General features: G+C 53.9%; 1 protein-coding gene across 2 annotated transcripts in view; it reads right to left on the reverse strand.

Moving 5' to 3' along the window:
- ZZEF1 (zinc finger ZZ-type and EF-hand domain containing 1) overlaps positions 1-21,705 on the reverse strand; it is a 97,401-nt gene that overhangs the window by 44,117 nt on the left and 31,579 nt on the right. For both annotated transcript variants that reach the window (XM_082707754.1, XM_082707753.1), the window contains exons 10-26: positions 21,265-21,356; positions 20,780-20,928; positions 16,910-17,021; positions 15,644-15,859; positions 14,581-14,681; positions 13,959-14,128; positions 12,736-12,869; positions 9,857-9,927; positions 8,845-8,959; positions 6,582-6,741; positions 5,634-5,755; positions 5,414-5,536; positions 4,511-4,677; positions 4,350-4,431; positions 3,426-3,627; positions 2,347-2,495; positions 120-360 (exon numbers count right to left, since the gene is read on the reverse strand). In XM_082707754.1, the coding sequence (XP_082563880.1) occupies positions 120-360; positions 2,347-2,495; positions 3,426-3,627; positions 4,350-4,431; positions 4,511-4,677; positions 5,414-5,536; positions 5,634-5,755; positions 6,582-6,741; positions 8,845-8,959; positions 9,857-9,927; positions 12,736-12,869; positions 13,959-14,128; positions 14,581-14,681; positions 15,644-15,859; positions 16,910-17,021; positions 20,780-20,928; positions 21,265-21,356 (2,406 nt within the window). The remainder of the gene's footprint in view (positions 1-119; positions 361-2,346; positions 2,496-3,425; positions 3,628-4,349; positions 4,432-4,510; positions 4,678-5,413; positions 5,537-5,633; positions 5,756-6,581; positions 6,742-8,844; positions 8,960-9,856; positions 9,928-12,735; positions 12,870-13,958; positions 14,129-14,580; positions 14,682-15,643; positions 15,860-16,909; positions 17,022-20,779; positions 20,929-21,264; positions 21,357-21,705) is intronic.

The raw sequence follows: 21,705 nt of genomic DNA on the forward strand, positions 1-21,705 counted from the left end.
TACAGTTGTAGAAACATGTTTGTACTTCAAAATGCTTAGAAATGTTCCCGTAAGATAGGCTTTCTTAAAGCTTAGCAACTGGCCTTCAGATCAGAAATATTCCCTGTAATATAAGTTACCATATTTCTGCAGCTTCTCATACAAGCCTGGAGTACGACACACCAGAGCAGCAAAGGTGGCGTTCACAGCTTGATCAATAGTGGAACCAGCAACTATATCTGTCTTTGGGGCCTGTTTTCTACATGCCTGTATGAATCCTTTGAAAAGTTCTGAAAATGGCCCACAGAAGTTCTGGGCAGGGTCTGACTGTGCAAACTCAAGAAGAAAGTGGTGGCAGGGATCGTCGGGGATATTCTTGACCTGGAACAAAACAACAAGAACACATCGTGTTGAACGCAGGCCTTCACACGACCAAGTCCACCCAACACTGACCAGAACAAAGTAGGACAGAACAGGAAGCTTCACGCCACTGCGCAAACCAGACAGAAACGCGGCTTTAAAAAACTAGGTAGGGGCACCTGGGTGGCTCAGTGGGTTAAAGCCTCTGCCCTTGGCTCAGGTCATGGTCCCAGGGTCCTGGGATCGAGCCCCACATCGGGCTCTCTGCTCAGCGGGGAGCCTGCTTCCTCCTCTCTCTCTGCCTGCCTCTCTGCCTACTTGTGATATCTGTCTGTCAAATAAATAAATAAAAATCTTTAAAAAAAATAAAAAAAATAAAAAAAATAAAAAACTAGGTAAACAAGTAAAACCCTGAGCACACGAACACAAGCACCACCATGGACGGAAAGGTGATCGAATGCCAAATGCCAGGAAGGGGCACCCAGGAGCCCCCAGGAGAGCTCCCGACAGGCTGAGGTGAGAAGGGAAGCTTGCTGGAGGGTGTGGGCTCTGGACTGGACCCTGAAGACTCCTCCAGCCCCTGAGGAACAAAACTGCCAGCAGACGTGAAGTCTCAGCTGGGGAACGGCTGAGGGGTAGAGACATGCCGTGAGAGAAGCCCAGACAGAGCCTTGCCCGGCCCGATGAGGAGCCTGGATCCCACCCTGTGGGCAACGGGAGCCAATAATGGTTTCTGGCCATGGAATAACAAGGTAATTCAGTGGCTAAAAAACCCTGGTAGGGACACCGGGGTGGCTCAGTGGGTTAAGCCACTGCCTTTGGCTCCGGTCAGCATCCCAGGGTCCTGGGATCGAGTCTGGCATTGGGCTCTCTGCTGAGCAGGAAACCTGCTTCTCTTTCTGCCTCTGCCTGCCACTCTGCCTGCTTGTACGTGCACTCTCTCTCTCTCTCTTTAATAAATAAATACATAAATAAAATCTTCTAAAAAAAACCAAAAAACCTGGTAGGTCCCAGTGTGCCAGGGCACGTGCAGGATGAGAGCCTGGAGAAAGATGCAGACGGAGGAGGTGGGAGGAGGTGAACACCCCAGGACAATCCACGGGAATGGTGGTGGACCAGGTGGGAGATGTGAGAACAAGACGGGGAGCCATGGCTCTGTGCCAAGGGAAACAATAATGACAGTGAGAGCAGCAAGCAGCCAGGGGAAGGGCACATCCACTCCTGAGTGGAGCTGGGACACTGACAAGGAACCACCTAACGGAAGGATGGGGACACAGGAGTGGAGACTGGAGAAGCACCAGGACTATGGACTGATGTTTGGGGAGGTTGTGCACAGATGTGACAGCCAAAGAGAGAAGACGGGACGGTCTTGGTGGGCTGCGGGGACGGGGAGAAAGCCAAAACTCCTCCACTGTAAGGAAGGAAGAACAGGCGAGGCCCACTAAGGAGGCAGGGCCGCGGCTGGAGGTGAGGAGAGGACAGCGGGCTGTCAGGGAGCCGGTGGAAGACAAGCTCTGAAGGAGCCTGGTCTAACAGAGGTCAGGGGAAGGCCGAGGAAGAGCCCCAGGATTCTCAGCCGCCTACGGTGACGTGGGCAAGGGATGGAGGTAGAGCACCAGAGCAGAGACGGAGGCAAGGCGGACGGTGAGAGACAATAGGCAGACGTGCCCAGCTCGGGAGTCATCGCAAGCCCAGGTAATAGGCCGCTCTTCCACAGAGAGCACGGAGTGCGCACAAACCATTGACTCAGACGTCTGGCTCAGCGGCTGCAGAGACACAATCTACCGGCTCGTGCAGGGACTCGGCCAGAGTTCCCGAGCACCAACCACATGACTCGCTGGCCCCCAGGGCCCTCAGAGTGGACACCACGGGAACAAGGGATGGCCCCTGACGTCGGGCCGCTAACGGCTGAGCCGGGGTGAGGACGCCGATAGCAGGGCTCACAGCGGAAGCAGAAGCTATCAGCAAACACTCTGTTCCCGGGAGAAAGACGGCGCAAGTAAATACCTCCTTACTATCCTGGTGCGGGGGAGTGGGCCAGCTCACTGCTAATCCCAACTCTGGACTCAGCTGATGCCTGAAGACAGGTTTCCACAGCGGGGAGTTCAGGACCGAAGCCATTTTTGCGGGAGGCACCACCATGTCACTCCCGAACTCTGGAAAGAGAAGGAGGCTGGTGAGCGCGCTGTGTCTCTCCCATGACACCGAGAGTCTGGGGGCTGGCCAAGACAAGGTTTCGACCACGGGGGTGTTCCGAGGATGTGCCGGGGACCCACCCCCATTTCCCAGCACGGAGCTGTGCTACATGACGGACACGCACCCCGGATGCACCCCCACAAGAGCACCTTGGGGCGCGGCCCTGCCACGGGCAGCCTCGCTCGCTCGCACCTATGGACCTGCCAGGGCAGGAGGCAAAGTGAGCTGAGACCACGGCCAGGGAAGAGCTGGAGACCGTGGCCAAGTATCTGATGGGGGAAATGTTCACAATTTGCAAAGTTAAGTTTGAAAAAAAAAAAGAATTAAATACCCAGCCAGATGTGTTTACGAACAGGCATGAGAAAAAGTCTAGACGGGAGTACGTTAGCATGTTAGTCACAGTTCTCTCTGGGCGTTAGGACTAGGAATGACTTTTCTCCTTCATCTCTCTCCATCATGTAACTTCTATGATATTTCCTTTGACAGTCAGAAAAACTCAGGAAAGGAAACAGAAATAAAACATACTAGGAAGTTTTATTCTGTAATTCTCGTTCCTTCGATGCATTTAATAACTAAGTTGAAAAAATCCCTTTAAGACAAAGTCCACGTTCCTGCATGTGACATAAATATTCACGTGGTTAAAGGATACATGGCTAATTTACTCTATTTCTGCCTTCCGAGTTTCACAAACAAGAAGCCTCCAAAGCTGCTCTCCAGCCCAGGCATCCTCAGTCCCACTGGGACGTGCACCCAAGTTCACCTCGAAAGTACCTGATGGCCTGGCACTGAGCGGCCCTGGCTGCGGCCTGGTGTGGTCTACAGGCCCGCAAGGACGGACACCGTCACACCCGCACCCGCCCTCATGTGGAGCCGACACGCAAGGGACTCACGGTGCACGGACTTGAGCGCCATGCACTGGGCGGCCAGGCGTCCCATCAGTCGGGAAACGAGCAGCTGCAAGTCCAGCGCCCAGGACACGGCCACATCGGGCAGGCCGTAGGCGGTGACGGTGAACTTGTAGCCCCACTCATTGTTGCTGCTGTCGGAGTGGAAGAGGAACTGCAGCCGGGGGCCAGCCTTAAAGGTCACTTTCTAGACACAAGCACAAAAGCCATGAGGTCAAACACGGTTGAGAAAATACCCCTTTGGGGCGAACATTCTTTAAGACTCAGACACTTGTATCCAACATCGGTGTCTATCCTCGCCCTCCAGTCTCACCACACCTGCCCAGGTGACTGGAGGGGCGACTGAAACACAAAGTCCATGACTGCACTGCGTGAAGAAGCAACGGTGGTAGGTTTCTAGACCTCGGACGCCCATCTGCCCACTGCCTGCTCATCCAGAAACGGTGCTCGTGCTCCCCACTGAGACCACCAGAGAGCACGCCAATGGGGGGAAGCAGCACTTCGCCTGCCCCAGAGACCACACAGTCCTCTGGTGAGCACTGCCGGCTTTCACCACGGGCTCTGGGCCTTCCTGGATCCTTAGCCCCACACACACCAGACAATGTGACAGAAACCAGGGAGAGGCAAACTGTGCTGTGAAGAACCAGACTGTGAGTTAGGAGACCTCCCAGGCCGTCCAGTCTCTGCAGCACCCAAGCAGCTAGAAATAACCCATCAAGTGATGAGCAGGCTGGGTGCTGAAGCACCCTGATCTACAGGACAGGTGGCTGGCTGTCACTGCCAGGTCTGCAGAGCCCTTCCTTTCACAGAGGTGCAGGGGAAGTGCTTCGCTTTCAGACCCCCAGGCCCTGACCAGGAGGGAATCGGAGCAGAAGTGCGCACGTCACTTTTTCTGGGAGCGCCACTCACCTTGGGCCACTTCTCGGTGCCGACCTTGGTGTCATAGCGTGTTTTTCCTCCTCTGGCGTCAGTGAATTCCAGATAATCATACCTGGGAAGGCATAATCTCCATCACTCTCCTTCTCTCATTTTAACCCGCTGTCGCTTAGGAGAAGACCATGGAGTCTTACCTTTTCTCCGTCTCACACCGCTCATCAAACTCCACCTCAAAGTAGGTTGCCCCCGGGCTCACAAAGACAGACACCTCGTGGCAGTTGTTTTCATAGTTGTGGGCAGACTCCTTTGTCCAGGTATGTAACACCACGGGACACTCCTGCTGCCACGTCTCTGCGTCGAGCTACACACACAAATGAGTCAAAAAACCAAGTGCCGGTCACTCTGTGTCCTGCCACACGGAAAGCTGTGCATCTGGGCCCCAGACAGACGGCCCAGGCACCGGACACACACAGTCGCATGGGCTACAGAGAACCCCGTGTTCCACCTGCGGACAGGTCAGCGTGTCTCTAGCCCTTAGCAGAGGACATGTGTGTTTTCAGTACAAGATTAGCCTGTTTTCCTGCAAGTCACTACTCGCATGAATTTCCAGTGAGAAGAAACATTGAATTGGGGACCTTGGCAAATCTGAGCCCATCCTCTAGTCTCTCTCCATTTTTTAGTCTTTGCTTTTTCACCTTTAAAATAAGCTTTATAACGTATGCCCTTTCTACTCCCACAGAGTTGCTCCGGGACTCAAAGAAGAAAGTGCAAATCTCTGTGTCCCATAAAGTTAAACAGGGAGAAAATTCTGTTAAATACCCAACCTTCGAATCTGCCTTTCAACACGTCGTGTCTCTTCTGGACTCCAATCTGGTCATTCACCTACCGGGTTCTACACAAGCTCTGGGCTGTGAGAGCGGACCACCCGCATACAGCCTCCTGGCCATGTGGGCCATGCCCAGTCCCCAGGCCACCACGCACCTTCATCCGCGAACCACTGATACCACGTTGCGGGGAGGCCTTTGGAGGTAGGTCCCCCCGGTGGTTCCGGCACTCTCAGAGGCTGCAGCACGAGCGCCAGCACCCACCCCGGTTACCTTATCGAGCGGCCCTTCTGGGTCGGCACAGAGCCGCCTCAGCAGCCCCGTCAGCGTGCTGAACTCGCGTAGCAGCGTGCAGTGGGGGATGTCCAACGCACAGAAGTCCAGCAGGAAGATGACCTGAAGGAGATCGATGAGGCCCTCAGTACCCTCCTCGGACTCTGCTGGGGCTGCAGCTTACAAAACCCCCTTTCCAGAGACCCTCACCGTGTCTTACCAGTTGACGAGCTGCCATCGAAAACACCGAGTTACATAACTTTTCTACGATGGTTTTTCCACTGTGCTGTGACAAGAGGGATTCCAAAATCACTCTCAAGCTTGCCAGAAACTGCCTCACATCTGCCGAAACATAGAGACAGCAGTTAGTATCATGTGCGGGACCCACATCCTTTGCTCGGTCATCATGAAGGACAAAGCCGGAGAGGGTCTCAGGTGCAGTGATAAGAATTCCACATCAAAAGGCCACCGAGTGCCACGGGTATGTTTTCCTCTGGGAGGAAAGGCAGTGCAGATCTCAGGCAAGGATCGCTCTGAAAGGCAGATTTCGGTCTTTGCTACTTTGGGATGAGGTCGTTCTTGGCTGAGCAGCCCAGCAGCCAGGGTGAAGTCTCGCTCTGCTCACAACGGGCCCTTCTCAGGAGGCCAGGCCTCAGGCCAAACCGCAGGAGCCAGCCCTGGGCCCCGTCAGCAGTCCTGTCACACTGCTGGGAGTCCACGTGCCACACGTGTATTTCTCAGAACCTGGGGAAGGTCACATCATTGTCTGCAGGTTTCTGGGACATGAACAAGAGCATTTTCAGGGTGTGCAAAGACCACAGCAGTGGCCCCATACACCTGAGATTTCACAAGTTCAAGCCTCTCCCGTTTGGGTGCCTTGACGAAAGCCCAGATGACGGGCTCTGCTGTACAGTGTGGTGTCACCTGCTATGTGACAGAGGGCCCCAATGCGGGAGCGCTGGGCACACCACACACTCACAGCACTCTGGGCAAAAAGACAGGCCACAGAACCCTAGATGAGGAAGGAACCACCACCCAGAGACAGACTAATCTGCCACCCGGGACAGAAAACCCTCTGGGCACTCCGTGCACGAGGCTCCGAAGAGAGCGGCAAGGCCCAAGCAGCCCTGTGCTCTGGCGGGGGTGGGACGGCGTGGCCGGCACTCACACTGCTCCAGCAGGTCGGCGGCACGGCCTCTGGCTGCGGGGTCGGCGCTCTTCAGCTGCAGGAAGCACCAGGAGAGCAGGCTGCCCTGGACGGCCCAGAACAGGGACAGCAGCACGGAGCCAGCCTCCCCTTGGGCACCCGTGAGCACCAGCAGTTCACACTGCGAGAAGCAGACAGAGGACGTTTTCACGGCAGGGGCAGAGCACAGGACATGGGCACAGGCACCCGGGCACGGCAGCCATCTCTGGCCCAGAGCTGTCCGTGTTTCAAATGTGACCGAGAGAAAAGGCAGGTGAAAGCCCCTCTCTCACCCTCCCGCTCTCCAGAGTCTTCCCGCATGGTTTTCACCGTCAGCAGCCTCCCTTCTGTACCCTTGGGGTCTCATCCTACCAGACCCCCTCTCTCTTACGCCTGCAAACCCTGTTTCTCTCTGGGCCCTTCCCCGGAGCCTGACATCACACCTATCCCACCTGAAAAGTCATTTTCTGCCCCTCGGTGGCTCTCCGGCCATCAGCTCTGTTCTCACCTGACCTCAAGGAGTAAATTCCTGCACAAAGATACCACAAGCTATGTCCGTCCCACAATCTCCACATAGTTGCCCCCACCTAGAAACAATCCCACTGGCCCTCCAAAGTAACCGGGATACACAGTGGCAAGTTCCCGAGGGGAGTCCTGCACACCAGCGACAAGAGATCAACCGCATTGTGCATGTCCATGTGGACAAGCCTCAGAAACGGTATGTTTCGGATGTGTGCCATGGGACCAGGCCAAACAAGCCTGCTGCACAGGAAAAGCCAGACAGGAAAGATCGGTGTACACCTCACAAGGGCGGCTGCCTCTGCAGGGGAAGGCCTGTGGTGCAGTGGGCATTTCAGCTCTCGGCTCTCCCTCAGTGGCCATACCAGTCCCAGCACTGACTCAGCTCCTGAGTGTCCAGGAGCTCCTGCCATCTCAAGTCCTAGCATGAAGTCACATGTTCCAAGACCACCCCCGGCCCTTCTCCTCTTCAAATACTGGCCCTCCCCATCTTGTCCCTGGCTTTCTGCACAAGCATGAGCACAGGCGGTGGCAGGAATAGAGGCAGATGGGAGTGGGGCGCGGCCACCAGGGCTCAGAGCAAATACGGATGAGCAGCCGGCTGGAGGAGGGGCTTCAGGGAAGACAGAGATGGGCCAGACAGTCTGGAAATGAGACAGAAGGCAGGCAGGAGGCAGCCAGAGAACATGAATGTGACAGGAGCAACCGAGGATGCGGGCATCCGAGTGGGACAGAGACGACCCTGGACTGGAAGTCATACTAGGTGTGCAAGGGCCAGCCCACGGGGTGATCCCGGTTAATGAGAGCCTGGCACTCTCAAAGCTGTCTCCCTGCGTGCAGAGCAGCCAGGAGCGGATGGAAATGTGGCTCTGGCAGCGACCCAAAACAGCGGAGCACTGACGGGAGAACCCAAGTAAAGGGCGGAAAGACACTCCAGTTCGGCCACAGAAGACACTACCATAAAGTCGTCACTCCACGCTTCTGGCGTGTGGACTGGCCTGGCCCACATCACGCCCCATACCCCAGTCCATGTTCTGTCCAGAGAGCAGTCCTTGGTCCCCTAGTCACGGGGTCCTGTCGCGTCAGAGTCCCAGGGTGTGCGGTGTCACACAGACTCATAATCCTGTCCCAAGAGGCTCTAAGGCAGGAGCCTGGGCTGGGACCTAGAAACCCAAATTTCTGCCCAAACACCACACTTGACAGGTGGACGACACTGTGAGAAACAGAATCCTTCATGTTGAAAAAAACAAAGTGAAAATTTGAAAGTATCACTAGCACACACAAGAGAGACTATCTTCTCAGACTTGATTAGCATGTGCGTTTCCTAAGGCATCTTAAATTTTTAAAAAAACTAAAGCAGTTTTCCACGAAACTCCCTCCCTCCACAGACACAGGCCTAAGTGCTGGGCTCACGGACTGCACCCCAGGGGACATGGCAAAGACCTCCTTCGCGAGGGAAGTCTCAACAAGCACGTCTACACATGGATGGCTCGCTGACTAGCACAGGACTGGCCCCAGGAGCCGGGGATCAGGAGCCACGGCAGGCTGGGAACTGTCGGTGACCATCTGGAACAGCCCCGGGACAAAGATACACCACACTGTGAATGAGGCCAATGGGGGTGGTGCCCGCCATCACCGGGTCACGAGGTGAGGGGAGGTGAAGGGGACCAGGACAATGGGGGCGGCGATCACCAGGTATGAGGGGAGAGGAGCAGCCACCAGTTACCTCTCGGGCAGCGACGGACAGGAGGGTGCTTGTGACCGCTAGTACTTCAGGGTTGTTCAGGTCGGCCACGTCACCCTTCTCAGGCAAGAGCAGGAGGCCACCTGGATCCTTATCACTGAAAGGACAAAAGTCTGTCACGACATGTTGTTTCAGGCACAGTACCTTCATGCTTTTGTCTTAAAAGTTTTCAGAAAAGGATGCAGGATTTCAGTGCTAGTTCTGCGCGTTGTGGAGGAGTCTGGGTCAGGAAAAAGGCAGGTCCCAGCTGGGCCTGGGCCGCTGTCCGTCCCCCATGTCCTGAGTAAGCTCAGGCCATACACCTCAAGTCCTGAGCAGAGAGTCTGAGGAGTCAGTCTGGTGACTCTATCACTGTGACCACCAGCAAGAAAGACCCCTGATCTCACCAGGGCTAACTGCACAGTCCAGGCTGCACATTCATGTCTTCAGAAGCTCCCCTAACGAGCTCCGAGGCTCTTTCGTTGCCCCGATCCTCGAATGCAGACCCACTCGCAGCCCTCTGAGTCTGCCCCACTCTAGATACGGCCTCACATGTCAACAGGAGCTTGGGCCCCGCGTTCCCTCCCTTCTTCAAGAGCCTGGGCCTCCAGGAGGGCTGCCTACAGGGCCACTAGCTGCTCCACCAGCCAAGCACGCACAGATCTCCGAGTCGCCCCCTCCCGGCACACTGCCCTGGCTCAACTCCCGCTCTGTGCTTCTGGGTTCTCAGACCTGAGTACAGGACGCCCAGCTCCTCCGGCTTCAGTCGGCGTCTTTGACCTCAGCATCACCAAGAAATGGAAGCACTCGGAGCTCCTCAGTGGGTGCTGCCCCCAATGGAGGACTAGGCCGTGGCTCAAACTCCTGACAAGGTCATCGCCCCACCACCACCTGACCCATTCCTCTGACCAGTGGCCTCTCCCTCCAGGAATCTGGCTGAGCAGAGGGGATAGAAAGCTAAAGCAAACCTCGCGAACATGGGAGCCACAGAGGGCAGAAAGTGCCAGGAACTCACCTAAAATAGGCGCACAGCGAACGGAAAGTGAGCTGCAGGGACTGCTTGTGCTCCTGCTCGGTGACGTGCTTCTAGAAAACAATGAAGTGCATGGTCAGACACCTGTTCCACGGCATCCCAGAGCCTGGGCAGCACGAAGGGCCACTGGCCCATTCCCGAGCACGGTGCTAGCACACGCTCCGCAGCGCGCCACTAGGCCTGGCCCGGTGCTGGCAGGAGCTGGCTCCCCGTTGCAACAGAAGACGGCAGGCTCACTGCAGGGCACTGCTAAAGCTCCCACAGCCAGGCTTTCCCGCGAGAACTCGCAATGCGAACATGTGGCAGGCGGGGCGCTTCTCATCCCTGGGCACAACGCGAGAGCAAAGGGCAGGAACAGCGCATTTCTCTCGAGTATTCTCTCAGCTCTGAAATCGGACCTAAGCTTTCCCGACATAAGCCAGAGCAGCCTAAAGTCACAGTTGTAGGAATCACATCTCTTGACGAGGCTACTGGGCCACTTTAGGATCCCTCTCTTAATGCAATAAACGTGCTGAACACTGACTTTCAGGCAAGGTGCTGGAAGGGGTCTCCAGAGCAGTGAAGACCCAGGGCCCTGCCTGGCTCAGGAGGGTGGGAGACGCAAGATGCGCCTTCTGTTCGTCAGCGTGGAAAGGGAAAACGGAGCCCCACCACCGCCGTCCATACGGACGGGTGAAGGGAAAGCGACGGGGCTGCAAACGGATGGCAATGCCATTCAAGAGGTCACGTGTCATCTGCCACTTCTATGTGCGGGACACACTCGAGCAAAGCAAGTCACTGCGAGTGGCCTGGCAAATGCTGCCAGTAAACAAGGAAGATGGGAGTCCTGCCCACAGTCCAGTGGGTCAGGCCAGCAGATGCTGTCCAAGGTCAGGAGTCTGGGTGGAAACTGACCCTTCAGGCTGACATGCAAATTTTGCAGACAGATGAAAACAGCGTAAGATCCTGCCTCATCCCCAAAACCATCCGCAGTCACCTGACCCTAGGACTTGGCCCCATAACACTCTGTGGCTTCTCCCTGTGGCCGGTGTCCCCAGCTGGACTATAGTCCCCTGGCTCCAGAGACCATATTTGGTGCTTTTGTTCCCTCCTTTCTTTCTTTCTATGCACCCCATAAAAACTTTACTACATTTGCTAATTAGTTGCTGCATTTATAAATGCCTTTTTATGGGCGCCTGGGTGGCTCAACGTTAAGTTAAAGCCTTTGCCTTCAGCTCATCATGACCCCAGGGTCCTGGGATCAAGCCCCACATCGGGCTCTCTGCTCAGCAGGGAGCCTGCTTCCCTCTCTCTCTGCCTGCTGCTCTGCCTACTTGTGATCTATCTCTGTTAAATAAATAAAATCTTGAAAAAAATAAAAAATAAAAATGCTTTTTTAAAATGCTGGATCTATTTTCTTCACTAAGCTCCTACCAATAATTCTACTACTTGCTTGTCTACAGACAACAAAAAACAATCTATAATTCTATCACCTATAAAGAATTATTTATCTTATCCTTTCCGATTATGATTAAAATCTCTCTTCCTTGTCCTACCGCACTGGCCAGACCCTCTGACGACCTCCCGAGTAGCAGCGGCCGGTGAGCGTCCGTGTCTTCCTCCTCATTCTGAAAGGGATGCTTCTAGGGTCCACCATCCAGCATATTGTTAAAAGTCTGGGGCACACGCCCTCCAGAAGGTTGGGGGAGTTCCTTTCTGCTCTGAGTTTGCTAATGGTTTTATAGTTTTAATCTTCATCAGAATTTAATCTTACTTAAATGTTTTCTGTATTTACTGACATAACTTTTTCCTCTAACCTCACTTACTAATTTTCTAACATTAAACCACCCTTGTATTCCTAGGGTAACTCCCAGTCAGTCAGCACTTTGGATTTTACCGGACCAGTTTACAAATGTTTCGTTAGGCTTTTCTTACAATGTTTACAAGAAAGCCTGACCTGTAAGTCTGCTTCCTTGCCACTCTTTTATGTTTCCGTGTGTCATGCCACCTCTGAAGCACTGGGAACTCTGGAGCTCTCTGGCCTACATGTGTTCAGCATTGCTCAGAGAAATTTTTTTAAGTTTTTTTTTTTAATACTTTGAGAGAAAGAGAGCACGCGCCCATGCATGTGCACCTGGAGGGGGACGGCAAAGAGAGGGATGAGCAGACCCCGTGCTGACCAAAGAGCCTGATCAGAGAGAGAAATTTTTGTTCTCACATTGTCATCGATCTGTTTCCCCCTGTATCACACTCATTTTCCCACAGAAATACTACCTTGAGGACTAAAAATCTGGATCTTTGTACGGGATATTCCACTTGGTAACATACTGCTCATAAACCCTGAGAGCACTTTTCACCTGCCACTCTTGACGTCTGAGTGCAAGGGGAACAGGTCGGTGAGGGCTGCAGTTCCCTGCAGGGAGAATCTGAGACACCTGGGTCTCATGGGGTGGGGGGGAGCCGGGCGGGTAGACAGAGAGAGTGGATAAGGCAGATCACCAATGAAACAAGACGAGCCCCAGTTTACAAGTGCCCAACCTGGGGGGCACGTAAGGAGGATGAGGCAGGGGGTATCATATTTCCTCTAGTTTTGTGTTTGTTTTAGACTTCCCCATAACAAAGAAGCGACAACTGTTGAAAAGAATGCTTGGCTGCAGGGAAATCCTGAAGAGGATGGAGGAGACAATATCCCACTTTGTGAGACAACAGGCTACATGAGACCCTCCCTCTCCTTAAGGGCAGGGGTGCCACATGGGGCCCTGAGGCGGCTGGGTTAGGATCACCAGCAGATGCACACCCAGAACACCGAAACCAAGGAGACGCGCAAAGGAAAGAGGGAACCCTAACTGCTATCCCTCCAGATTCCCAACGTGAGTGATTACCATCATGGCGAAGAGATGGTCCCGCCGGCTCTGTCGGTCAGGAAAGAAGACGGCAGCCCCATTGAGAAGGGTATTCCTGACTTCTTGTTTTAACGTTTCCACGGGTGCAGAGTCTCCGTCCACCCTGTCCACCACTGCCAGGAACGAACAACAGCATCAGCGTCACATCCCCCACCCCACTCACAACATCGGTACCCGCACTCGCCAGCCCGTGACTAGCCACCCCGCCGCACAGCGAGGGCCTATGTACGGCAGCACAAGGAAATGCACTGCACCGACGGAAGGGCCATACGTACCAGTTTTCATTTCATTATTTCCCCGCCCTTCTGAGCCGCAACCGGGCAAAGCCTGGACAGTCATTCCACCTGGCCACGTGCTTATTCTCTCCCCTCCCTCCCGTCCCAGTGTCTTCACTACAGTGAGGACTGAAGAGTGTGACAGTCATCACTATCAGTGTGACACGCCTGTGGTCAGAAACTAGGAGGAAGGGGCGCCTGGGTGGCTCAGTTGTTAAGCGTTTGCCTTCAGCTCAGGTAATGATGCTCGGGTCCTGGTGATGAAGTCGGATGGTGGGGGGTACAAGGCGCCAGCTTTTGCTTTGTCTTCAGCCAGCCTCGTGCTCCCTCATCACTGGGACAGAGCCCAGCATCAGGTTCCCTGCTCTGCGGGAAGCCTGCTTCCCCCTCTCCCCTCCCTGTGCTTGTGTTCCCTCTCTCATGCTCTCTCTCTCTCTCTCTCTGTCAAATAAATAAATAAAATCTTAAAAAAAAAAAAAGAGAGAGAGAGAGAGAGAGAAAAGAAACCAGAAGGAAGACTCACTAGTGAGAGACTAAATCCTGAACTCAAAATAATGAATCAAAAGAAAATCCAAGGAAACCCTCATTTACCCAAGCAGTGACCCCTCTCCTGGGCTTGCATGAGCACAGAGTCCCTGTTCTTACAGCAAGAGGCCTGGCAGGCTACCAGCACAGGGTCACATTCAAGAAAAGCCCAGGGGCCCCTGTGGGGCTCAGTGAGTTCAGTGTCTGCCTTCGGCTCAGTTCATGATCCCAGGGTCCTCGCATGGGGCCCCGCATCAGGCTCCCTGGCTCCCTGCTCTGTGGGGAGTCTGCCTCTCCTTCTCCCTCTGCCCCTCCCCCCGCTTCTGCTCTCCTGGCTCTCTCTGTTAAATAGACAAATAAAATCTTTAAAAAAAAAAAAGTAAAGGCCAGCCCAATCCCTACCGTCACATAAATGTGTGTGGAGCTCCTTGGCGGCCATGGCCCCTGCAGGACTCTGCCGGGGAGCCTTTGCTTGCGGGCAGGCAGCTGGCCCGTCCCTCTGCAGCACGGAGAAGCAGCTCTGGAGGAGACGCAGAAGCAGGGTTTGGGCACAGATGCATTCTTCCCTCGGGCTACAGAAAGGCAAGCACACCAGAGCGTTAAACGGCAGGTTGCTTTTTCCCTCCTAAGCAGTCTAAAAAGGACTCTAGTCTACACAGCAGACCCAGTAAAAAGAAGACCAAGGAGAGGAAAAGAGGCAGAATGGAAAGAACCTCACACCCTGCCTGAGTCTGCCCACAGTGGGCCAAGGACACGTGTTTTCGACCCTACTTTTCCACCTATAAAATGAGGGCACACCCCAATGCTTGACCTGACAAAATGTTTGCAGAAACAATGCCCAAAGTATGTTACAGAAACGTGAGGCGCTGTCTTTAACGATAACCAGTTTTCTCAAACGAGAACAGTATAAACCAGGGAGACGTCAAAGAATCTTAGAAAAAAAAAATGGACTATTTGGAATATAAAAAATAGCTTTTTCAGTTTTGTTTATATGATTATCACCTTATAATAAAGTCTGACCTACTTTTGCTTTAATTTACTGTAAAAATTCCAGAAGATTTGCAACTCAAGACCCGCGAAGTCCAGAAAAGATTTGTATTTTAAGCCACTTTCCTTCTGCTGCACCTAAAAAATTATAAAAACCAGAAAAAATAACATGGAAAATGCATTTAGAGAAATATTGGGATGGCTCATTTATCGTTTGATGGGAATGGGCGTAGGCTTCCCACACGGCTGACGCGGACGCTCCCCAGCCTGGAAGCACGCGAACAACCCTGCCCAGTGTGGCACTTTCTACAGGGCATGTGTACGTGCGCACGCGGAGGTGAGAACAGACGTGCACAGACGCACACGCACCACACGGAGACTCCCAACTCCATACACCGCACCAGGGCACCAGCGAGACGACACAGCAGTGTGCTTGGACCCCGCCCGCGTTGATGCTGCCCCAGAGCCCCCGCGGCTCTGCGGCACCCCACCTCCCCTCCCCCAGCCCCGTTTATGTTTCCTGCTGGAACAGGAGAGCTTAAGTAACAAAGACCAAACAGACCGAAGTTAAACTGGGTCTCAGCAACACCAGCACCCCACCATGGGAGGGCGAGAGGCCCCACTGACCCCTGAGCTGAGTGGTGTGCTCTCTACGGTGATGGTGGTGAGAGTCCTCCCCAGAGTTAGCGGTCACTGCGTTCTTACTAGTGACTGTACAAGTGACTGCACAAGTCAGTGTCTGGACCACAGACGGTTTCAAACCCTGACATCCTGGTACCGTTAGTGAGCAAACACAATTGCCCGGACCTTGGAAATAAACTTCCCAGGACTTAAGGGAGTTGGAAATCTCACAAGCTTACTCGGTGTCCCCAGACCACCACCAGGCACCACGCGGGGGTCTCCAAGGTCTGTGGGTTTATTCCAGGAAGCATCACTGTGACGACCACACGTCCTCCGGTGACTGACACCACAGATGCCCAGCACCTCCCACCCCGGCTCTCCCCACGCCATCCCAGCACCACCATGCCCACAGCACACATGCCCCCGCACGGGCGTCTCCCTCAACACCACCATTAAAGTGCCCCACGGGAACGAGGTACCAGGTCATGGGCGAGCTGCTGAGTAAACTGAAGTGTCCTGAGGAGCAGGGTGGCCCCACAGATGCTGTCCTCCCCGTCCTTCCTGCAGAGGGTGCAGACAGCAGGCTGCTCTGCTTCCGCGCTCACTGGCCGCAGATACCCGCTGATGCTGAGGCCCTGCACGCCCAAGCGCTCCGCCGACTCCTGGCGCGTGCACAGGAACTTCACCATCAGGTACTAGAAGGATGGGGACATTCAGGGGGAGGGACTCAGAAGCCGGACTACAAACGGAAGGAGATACAGGCCTTTCTGGGACGGTCCCCCGTGACTTCAATGATCTATTAAGTCCCACTCTGTCTAGCATGGGGGCCCAAAACGAAGCCCAACATCTCGACAAACAGGAAGAACAACACTCGTGCTGACGAGTCAGGGTTTGGGACCGGTCCCAGTGAGAGAAGTGGCACCACACCCTGTTCAGAGCAAACACGGGCCAAGACACCATGAATCCGAGAAGTGCATCTGTTGTGCAGCCCCGTTGTTGTGGAACAGAAATCAGGCAGAGAGTGAGAGCAGTCAGCACGTGCCCTGAAGAACCCTCTCAAAGCCCCCATTGACCCATGGCCCAAGGCCCTGCGCCGTCTGCTGGAGGCCAGAGCCACCCTGCAGGCCGCCTGCCAAGCCGACTCCACACTTCTCGCAGCGGAAGCTGCTCAGCCGGGTGCCGTCCAGACCCCACGGCCCAGACGCGGAAGCACTTCCTAAGCGTCTCCTCCCTCCAACCCTGAGGGCAGCTCCTGCTTCTCTCACTGAAGCTGCTCACTGAGGCTGACACGAAGGCTGAGAGAAACGTGGCCCAGACAGAAGCGACTGCCCTCCTAGCCAAGGAGGCACAGCACTCATGCCCTCGGGCCAGAGTGCTTCCCCCCACCCCCCACCACGGCTGTCCTGCCCCCCATGGCCTAGCCGGGCTGCGGGCAACGGCGCCATCACGGGCTTCCAGTGCTCGGCAGCACACCCCCTTTCCTGGGAAACCTGTCCCACTGGCCTAAGGCCCGGGGAGGCGCACTTCCCCTGGATGGTCACAGCCCCCTGTGTCCCTGGATGGTGGCGTCCGTCACGGGGCCCCAGGCTCCGATGGTCCCGGTCCCGGCGCATATGAGCGGCACCACAGGCAGGGCCAGGGCCAGGGCCAGGGCCGGAGCCAGAGCCAGCGCCGGAGCCGGAGCCAGAGCCGGAGCCGGAGCGGGGAGCAGCCACGTAGGGCAGCCACAACTCTGCATGGCTTACCTGGGCTACTCTGCACTGCCGCAACTTCACGTCCGCTTCATCCCACTCTTCTTCCAGCTCAAACCAGCCAACGGGGTCATCTTCTCCGAGCTCCTCAGAGGGGCAACCAGCCCTGCAAACACATGGAAATCTCAAAACACAGTCCTCTTCCCAAATTCTCAAGGGCCTAACGACTCAGGCGCCATCCGCGTGGCATTGAACCTGCCGCGAGCAGTCGGGTCCCGGGTGTGGAAGTGGCTTCCGGCCATTTCTCCCCGCTCCTCAGCCTCCTTGGCACCAACATGGGAACAAGTATCAGCTCCAAACAGAATCCGGGAACTAAAGAGAAAGTTTGCTTCTCCAGATAACATGTCTGAAGAACGAGACAGGAAACCAAGGCATCTCAGAAGAGCGACTCATAAATGAGAAACAACAGCCACCATAAGCTTCTGGAAAGATCCCAAGGACAGAGAGGTTCCATTCTTTCCCCAGCTGTGGCCACTACGCATACACCCAGCCCGAGGTTCAGCGCACTTGCTACAACTGAAGGGGAAGAGCCAGGGGACTTTCAGATCCTGGAGCTTCAAAAAGGGACGTCAGCCTCCTCACTTTTTCCTGTTCCTGAAAAGGTGCTTCCAGGAAAGCGTCTCAGCCTCAAGGGTAAAGAAGGACAACTCCAGCTACTTCTTCTTAAAAATTAGACACTTGAGGGACGCCTGGGTGGCTCAGTTGGTTGGACGACTGCCTTCGGCTCAGGTCATGAACCTGGAGTCCCGGGATCGAGTCCCGCATCAGACTCCCAGCTCCATGGGGAGTCTGCTTCTCTCTCTGACCTTCTCCTCGTTCATGCTCTCTCTCACTGTTTCTCTCTCAAGTAAATAAATAAAATCTTTAATTAATTAATTAATTAATTAAAAATTAGACACTTGAGTTGTACTCCCTTTTCAGGAAGTCAATAACCCAAGGAGAAAAAGGCAGTCTTTCAAGTAACACTCCTGGAACTTCCCAAGACCTAGTCTGTGGGACAGCTAGCATCACGTGCGTACTCTGCGCGGAGAAGCACACACGGGCATTTGTGGCAAGAGGGAGAAGACTAAGGATCCAGAGTAGGTTCTGTAACGGGGAGAAAAAAATGTTCTCTTCTTGACTTAAGACTTTCTTGGCATCGGTCTTTCATGACATAATTAACCCTAAAACTAAGAGGACAGAAGGTATTCTGCCTTAACCCAAAACCATGTCAATGAGTTTCATCAACACCATGTTTGAGGATTTCTGAATTCACTCTGCGGCAGCCTTTGGGAAAGTCCTGGAGAGGGAGAGACAGATGGCCAGGCATTTGAGAGCACAGAGAGACAACCTGTTGACTACGCCCCACAGCACACAGAAGACAGAAAAGAGAACTGAGTGTCCGTCCTCTTGAGCATGGACAGCGCCAGTCAGCTGGCTCGGGAGCGTGCCAACTGACCAATGACCGGCCAGAAGGACAGAAGACAGAAAAAAATGGGAGAAGACAGACAAACGTACATTAACCTCTTGATTTCGAAACTGGAGAGACACTGGTAACATGCAGGCCAAGCAAATCAGGATTTCAGAGTAGCTCAGGCCGGAACCAGAGCTAAAACCACTAAGTGAGGAGTGAAGAGACCTACATCTGGTTAGAAGAAAATCCTACATAAAATGTGAAAGACCTTATTTAACAGGGTTAAGAGAAAAAATTCATCGTAATATGTCCCAAGAATGGGACAGAGCTGCTTAAAAACAAGTGTAATCTCTAGTTACCATCAAAAAAAAAAAAAAAAGAGGATATATTAGGGGCACCTGGGGGGGCTCAGTGGTTTGAACGCCTGCCTTCTGCTCAGGTCATAATCCTGGGGTCTGGGGATGGAGCCCCCATCAGGCTCTGTGCTCAGCGGAAAGGCTGCTTCCCCCTCTGCCTGCTGCTCCTGCTCCCTCTCACTCTCTCTCTCTCTCAAATAAATAAATAAAATCTTTTTTAGAAAAAAAGGATCTTTTAAGAAGGCACATAGAATAGTGGGGAGGAAGACTCTAGGAATGAAGGAGATTTGTTCCAGTTCATGTGCAGGGCTGCAATCACAGACATAGACTTCCGCTGACCTGCTGTGACCTTCGGCAGAGGGGCAGCAGGCTCTACACTGGGAGGAACGTCCTGGAGACTAAGGGCCACCAGTGCATGCCCAGCAGAGAGGGAACTACTCCAGACCTGTGCTACTTGGTGTGGTCCGTGTGTGGGGACCAGCATTCACCTGAGAGACCCCAACTCTGGGTAAGGGTCTCCACCCAGAACTACTGAAGCAGAACCGGGGACACGCGTACACAGCCAAGCTCAGTGGTATGGCACCGGGTGCAAGGCCACAGAAGCACAGAACCGGGTGCCAGATGTGAAGGCCACCGTTAACTCCAGCTCCCGTCCCCGCAGACAGCAGCACAATCAGCAAGTCCAGGGTTCTGCTCGGTGAGTTTTAACCCGCTACTGTGAACACGGGAGACCACGCTGCCCAAGGCTCACCAGTGAGCTCTGGGGCTGAATCTGAGAGGTCCACTTGCAGACTTAATCCAAACGAGCCTGGGTAACACCCAATCCCCCTGCCCACTCCCTACTTCCTTTACTATCACCCCCTCGGCTTCATGATGACACACGGGGGCCTTCCTGCTGCCCCACTGGCTGTTTCTCAGCTTCCTTTTTATTCTGTGGCCCTTTAAATGCTGGTGCCTCTCAGCATGCTGATCTACAATGTCTCTCTTCTCTTCCCAGCCCACATCCTCTTCCAGAACTCACTTCAATTATCCTTCAAACATCTCTCCTACTGGTACCTTCAGTACCTCTTCCAGCTCCAATGCACTCTCCCAAGGAGCTGCCAAGTATCACCAAGTCTTCCTAGACCTCAAATCCAACAGGACCAACACTGAGCTCATCGGCTTCCCACAGACTGCTTTCCCAAGCTAGTTTCTATCAGAGAAGGGCCCTTCCAGTGTCCCCACCTGGCCCAGCCAAAATCCCAGGCCTCCCCAAAGCCTCCACCACCCCTCCTTCTCTGCTCTACTCTCAGTAACGTCTCTCTGTCAGTTACCAGCTCTCCACCACTGCCCGTGCTGCTCTGGCTAAGGGGACCTAGGCCTCTGACCACCTCCTCCCTTTCCATTCTGCCTCCATGCTGGCTCTCCCCCAGCCACACTGCACATAGCATGATCCAGACCAGCACCTGTAAAACACACATCTGGCTGCCATGTTCTCCTCCTCTACGCTCCTCAACACTACACTGGCCACCCAACCTTGCTTAAAGGATATAGTTCTCGCCCTGAGCCAGAGACACAAAGACCTTTAGTGAGCGGGCCACTTGCCGGACCTCTAGTTCCACGTCCCAGCACTCTCCCCCTCGCGGTGACTTCAGGCACCTGCGTGCCCCCGAGCCTGCCACAGCTCACCTACGAGGGCTCAGACTCAGGATCTCCCCTTTAACTGAACACCCTCCTTAGCTCTTAACCCAAACAACACTCCCTCCAGGGTCTTTCCTCCCCGAGCCCCGACCCTTGCCCAGTGCTGACCACTCTGTGACATTGCTGGTCTGAGTAGACAGTGAGCGCCACAGAGCAGCGACTGTACCCACTTGTTCCCTGCATCTCTTCTGTGGCGAGCATCAGGCCCCATGCAGAGTAGGTGCTTAAAATACCTCCAGTGAAAGCATGCTTAGGAGGAGGGAGCTTGGGGCAGATCTTAAAACACATATTCATGGGTGTTGCCAGGAATCAGTGATTGCTCATGGCCACTGGGGATAGGCAAGGGGCACCTGTCTATAGAGACGTGAGCATATTTTGCCATAAGAAAATGCATATAGCCTTATTAACTATAAAGATTTTGATTCTGTTCCTTACCTGCTTTTTACAAATTGCCTGAATTCCTGAAGCTTCCATTTGTCATACTTTTCAAACCGCTTGAAGTGTTCTTCTGCATGGAATTTATCAGAAGAGGAGTTATAGGCAAACACCAACCCACACTGGGCACCAATGCCACCACGTCGAACCTAAAAACACGGAAGGTACAAAAGTCCTGGGGCAGCTGTGTTTCCAAGTAATACAGTTAAATTCATAGAGCTTGAAGCAAATTCAAACCAGCAAAATGATATTTTGAGTTCATTAAGTCGGGAAAACAAAAGAGCTGCTTCCTAAGAAGCAGTGCCTTCTAGTCACACGTCCCCGGACAACGATCTCCTCATCTCTGTGTCCCAGCACTCTGCTACAGGCCTGGCACAGAACGGTCACCACACGTGCAATGCAAACCAGGAACACAGACTCTGAAATGGAACCCTGTCTTTAAAAATAGCAGTAACGTTGCTTAAAGAAGTGAGTATGAGAATTACCATAATTCTGATCTGTGTAACTTGGAATGCAGATTCAGTTCCCGTAGAAAAAATGGTACTTGCTCTGGTCTTCCCAGTCTCTGTAAGAAACCCTGCAAAAGGAGACACTGAGGTGAGGACAGCCGACCCATGTGTCATAACCCGAAGAACTAAGACCAACCAAGCACACCAGATCTTTTGCATGTGGTGGCAGGGAACTAGTCTGCCTGGTATTTTCATAAAAGCAAAAAGAGATATCCCCTCTGCATAGGTGCGAGCTCACTGCCAAGGCCCAGGTAACAGACCATGGCTAGGGACAGTCTCCTCGACCACACCAGCAGCCCTGCTCTAACGATCAAGAACACAGTTGATAAAGACTGTGACTTAAATTTGAACAGACATAAGACCGGACAACCAGTTATCTTTTTGTGCCATTCCTAAAACCGTGCCTGATGCCCGACT

The sequence above is a fragment of the Mustela nivalis genome (genome assembly GCF_964662115.1).
Source record: "Mustela nivalis genome assembly, chromosome: 17".
Lineage (NCBI taxonomy): Eukaryota > Metazoa > Chordata > Mammalia > Carnivora > Mustelidae > Mustela > Mustela nivalis.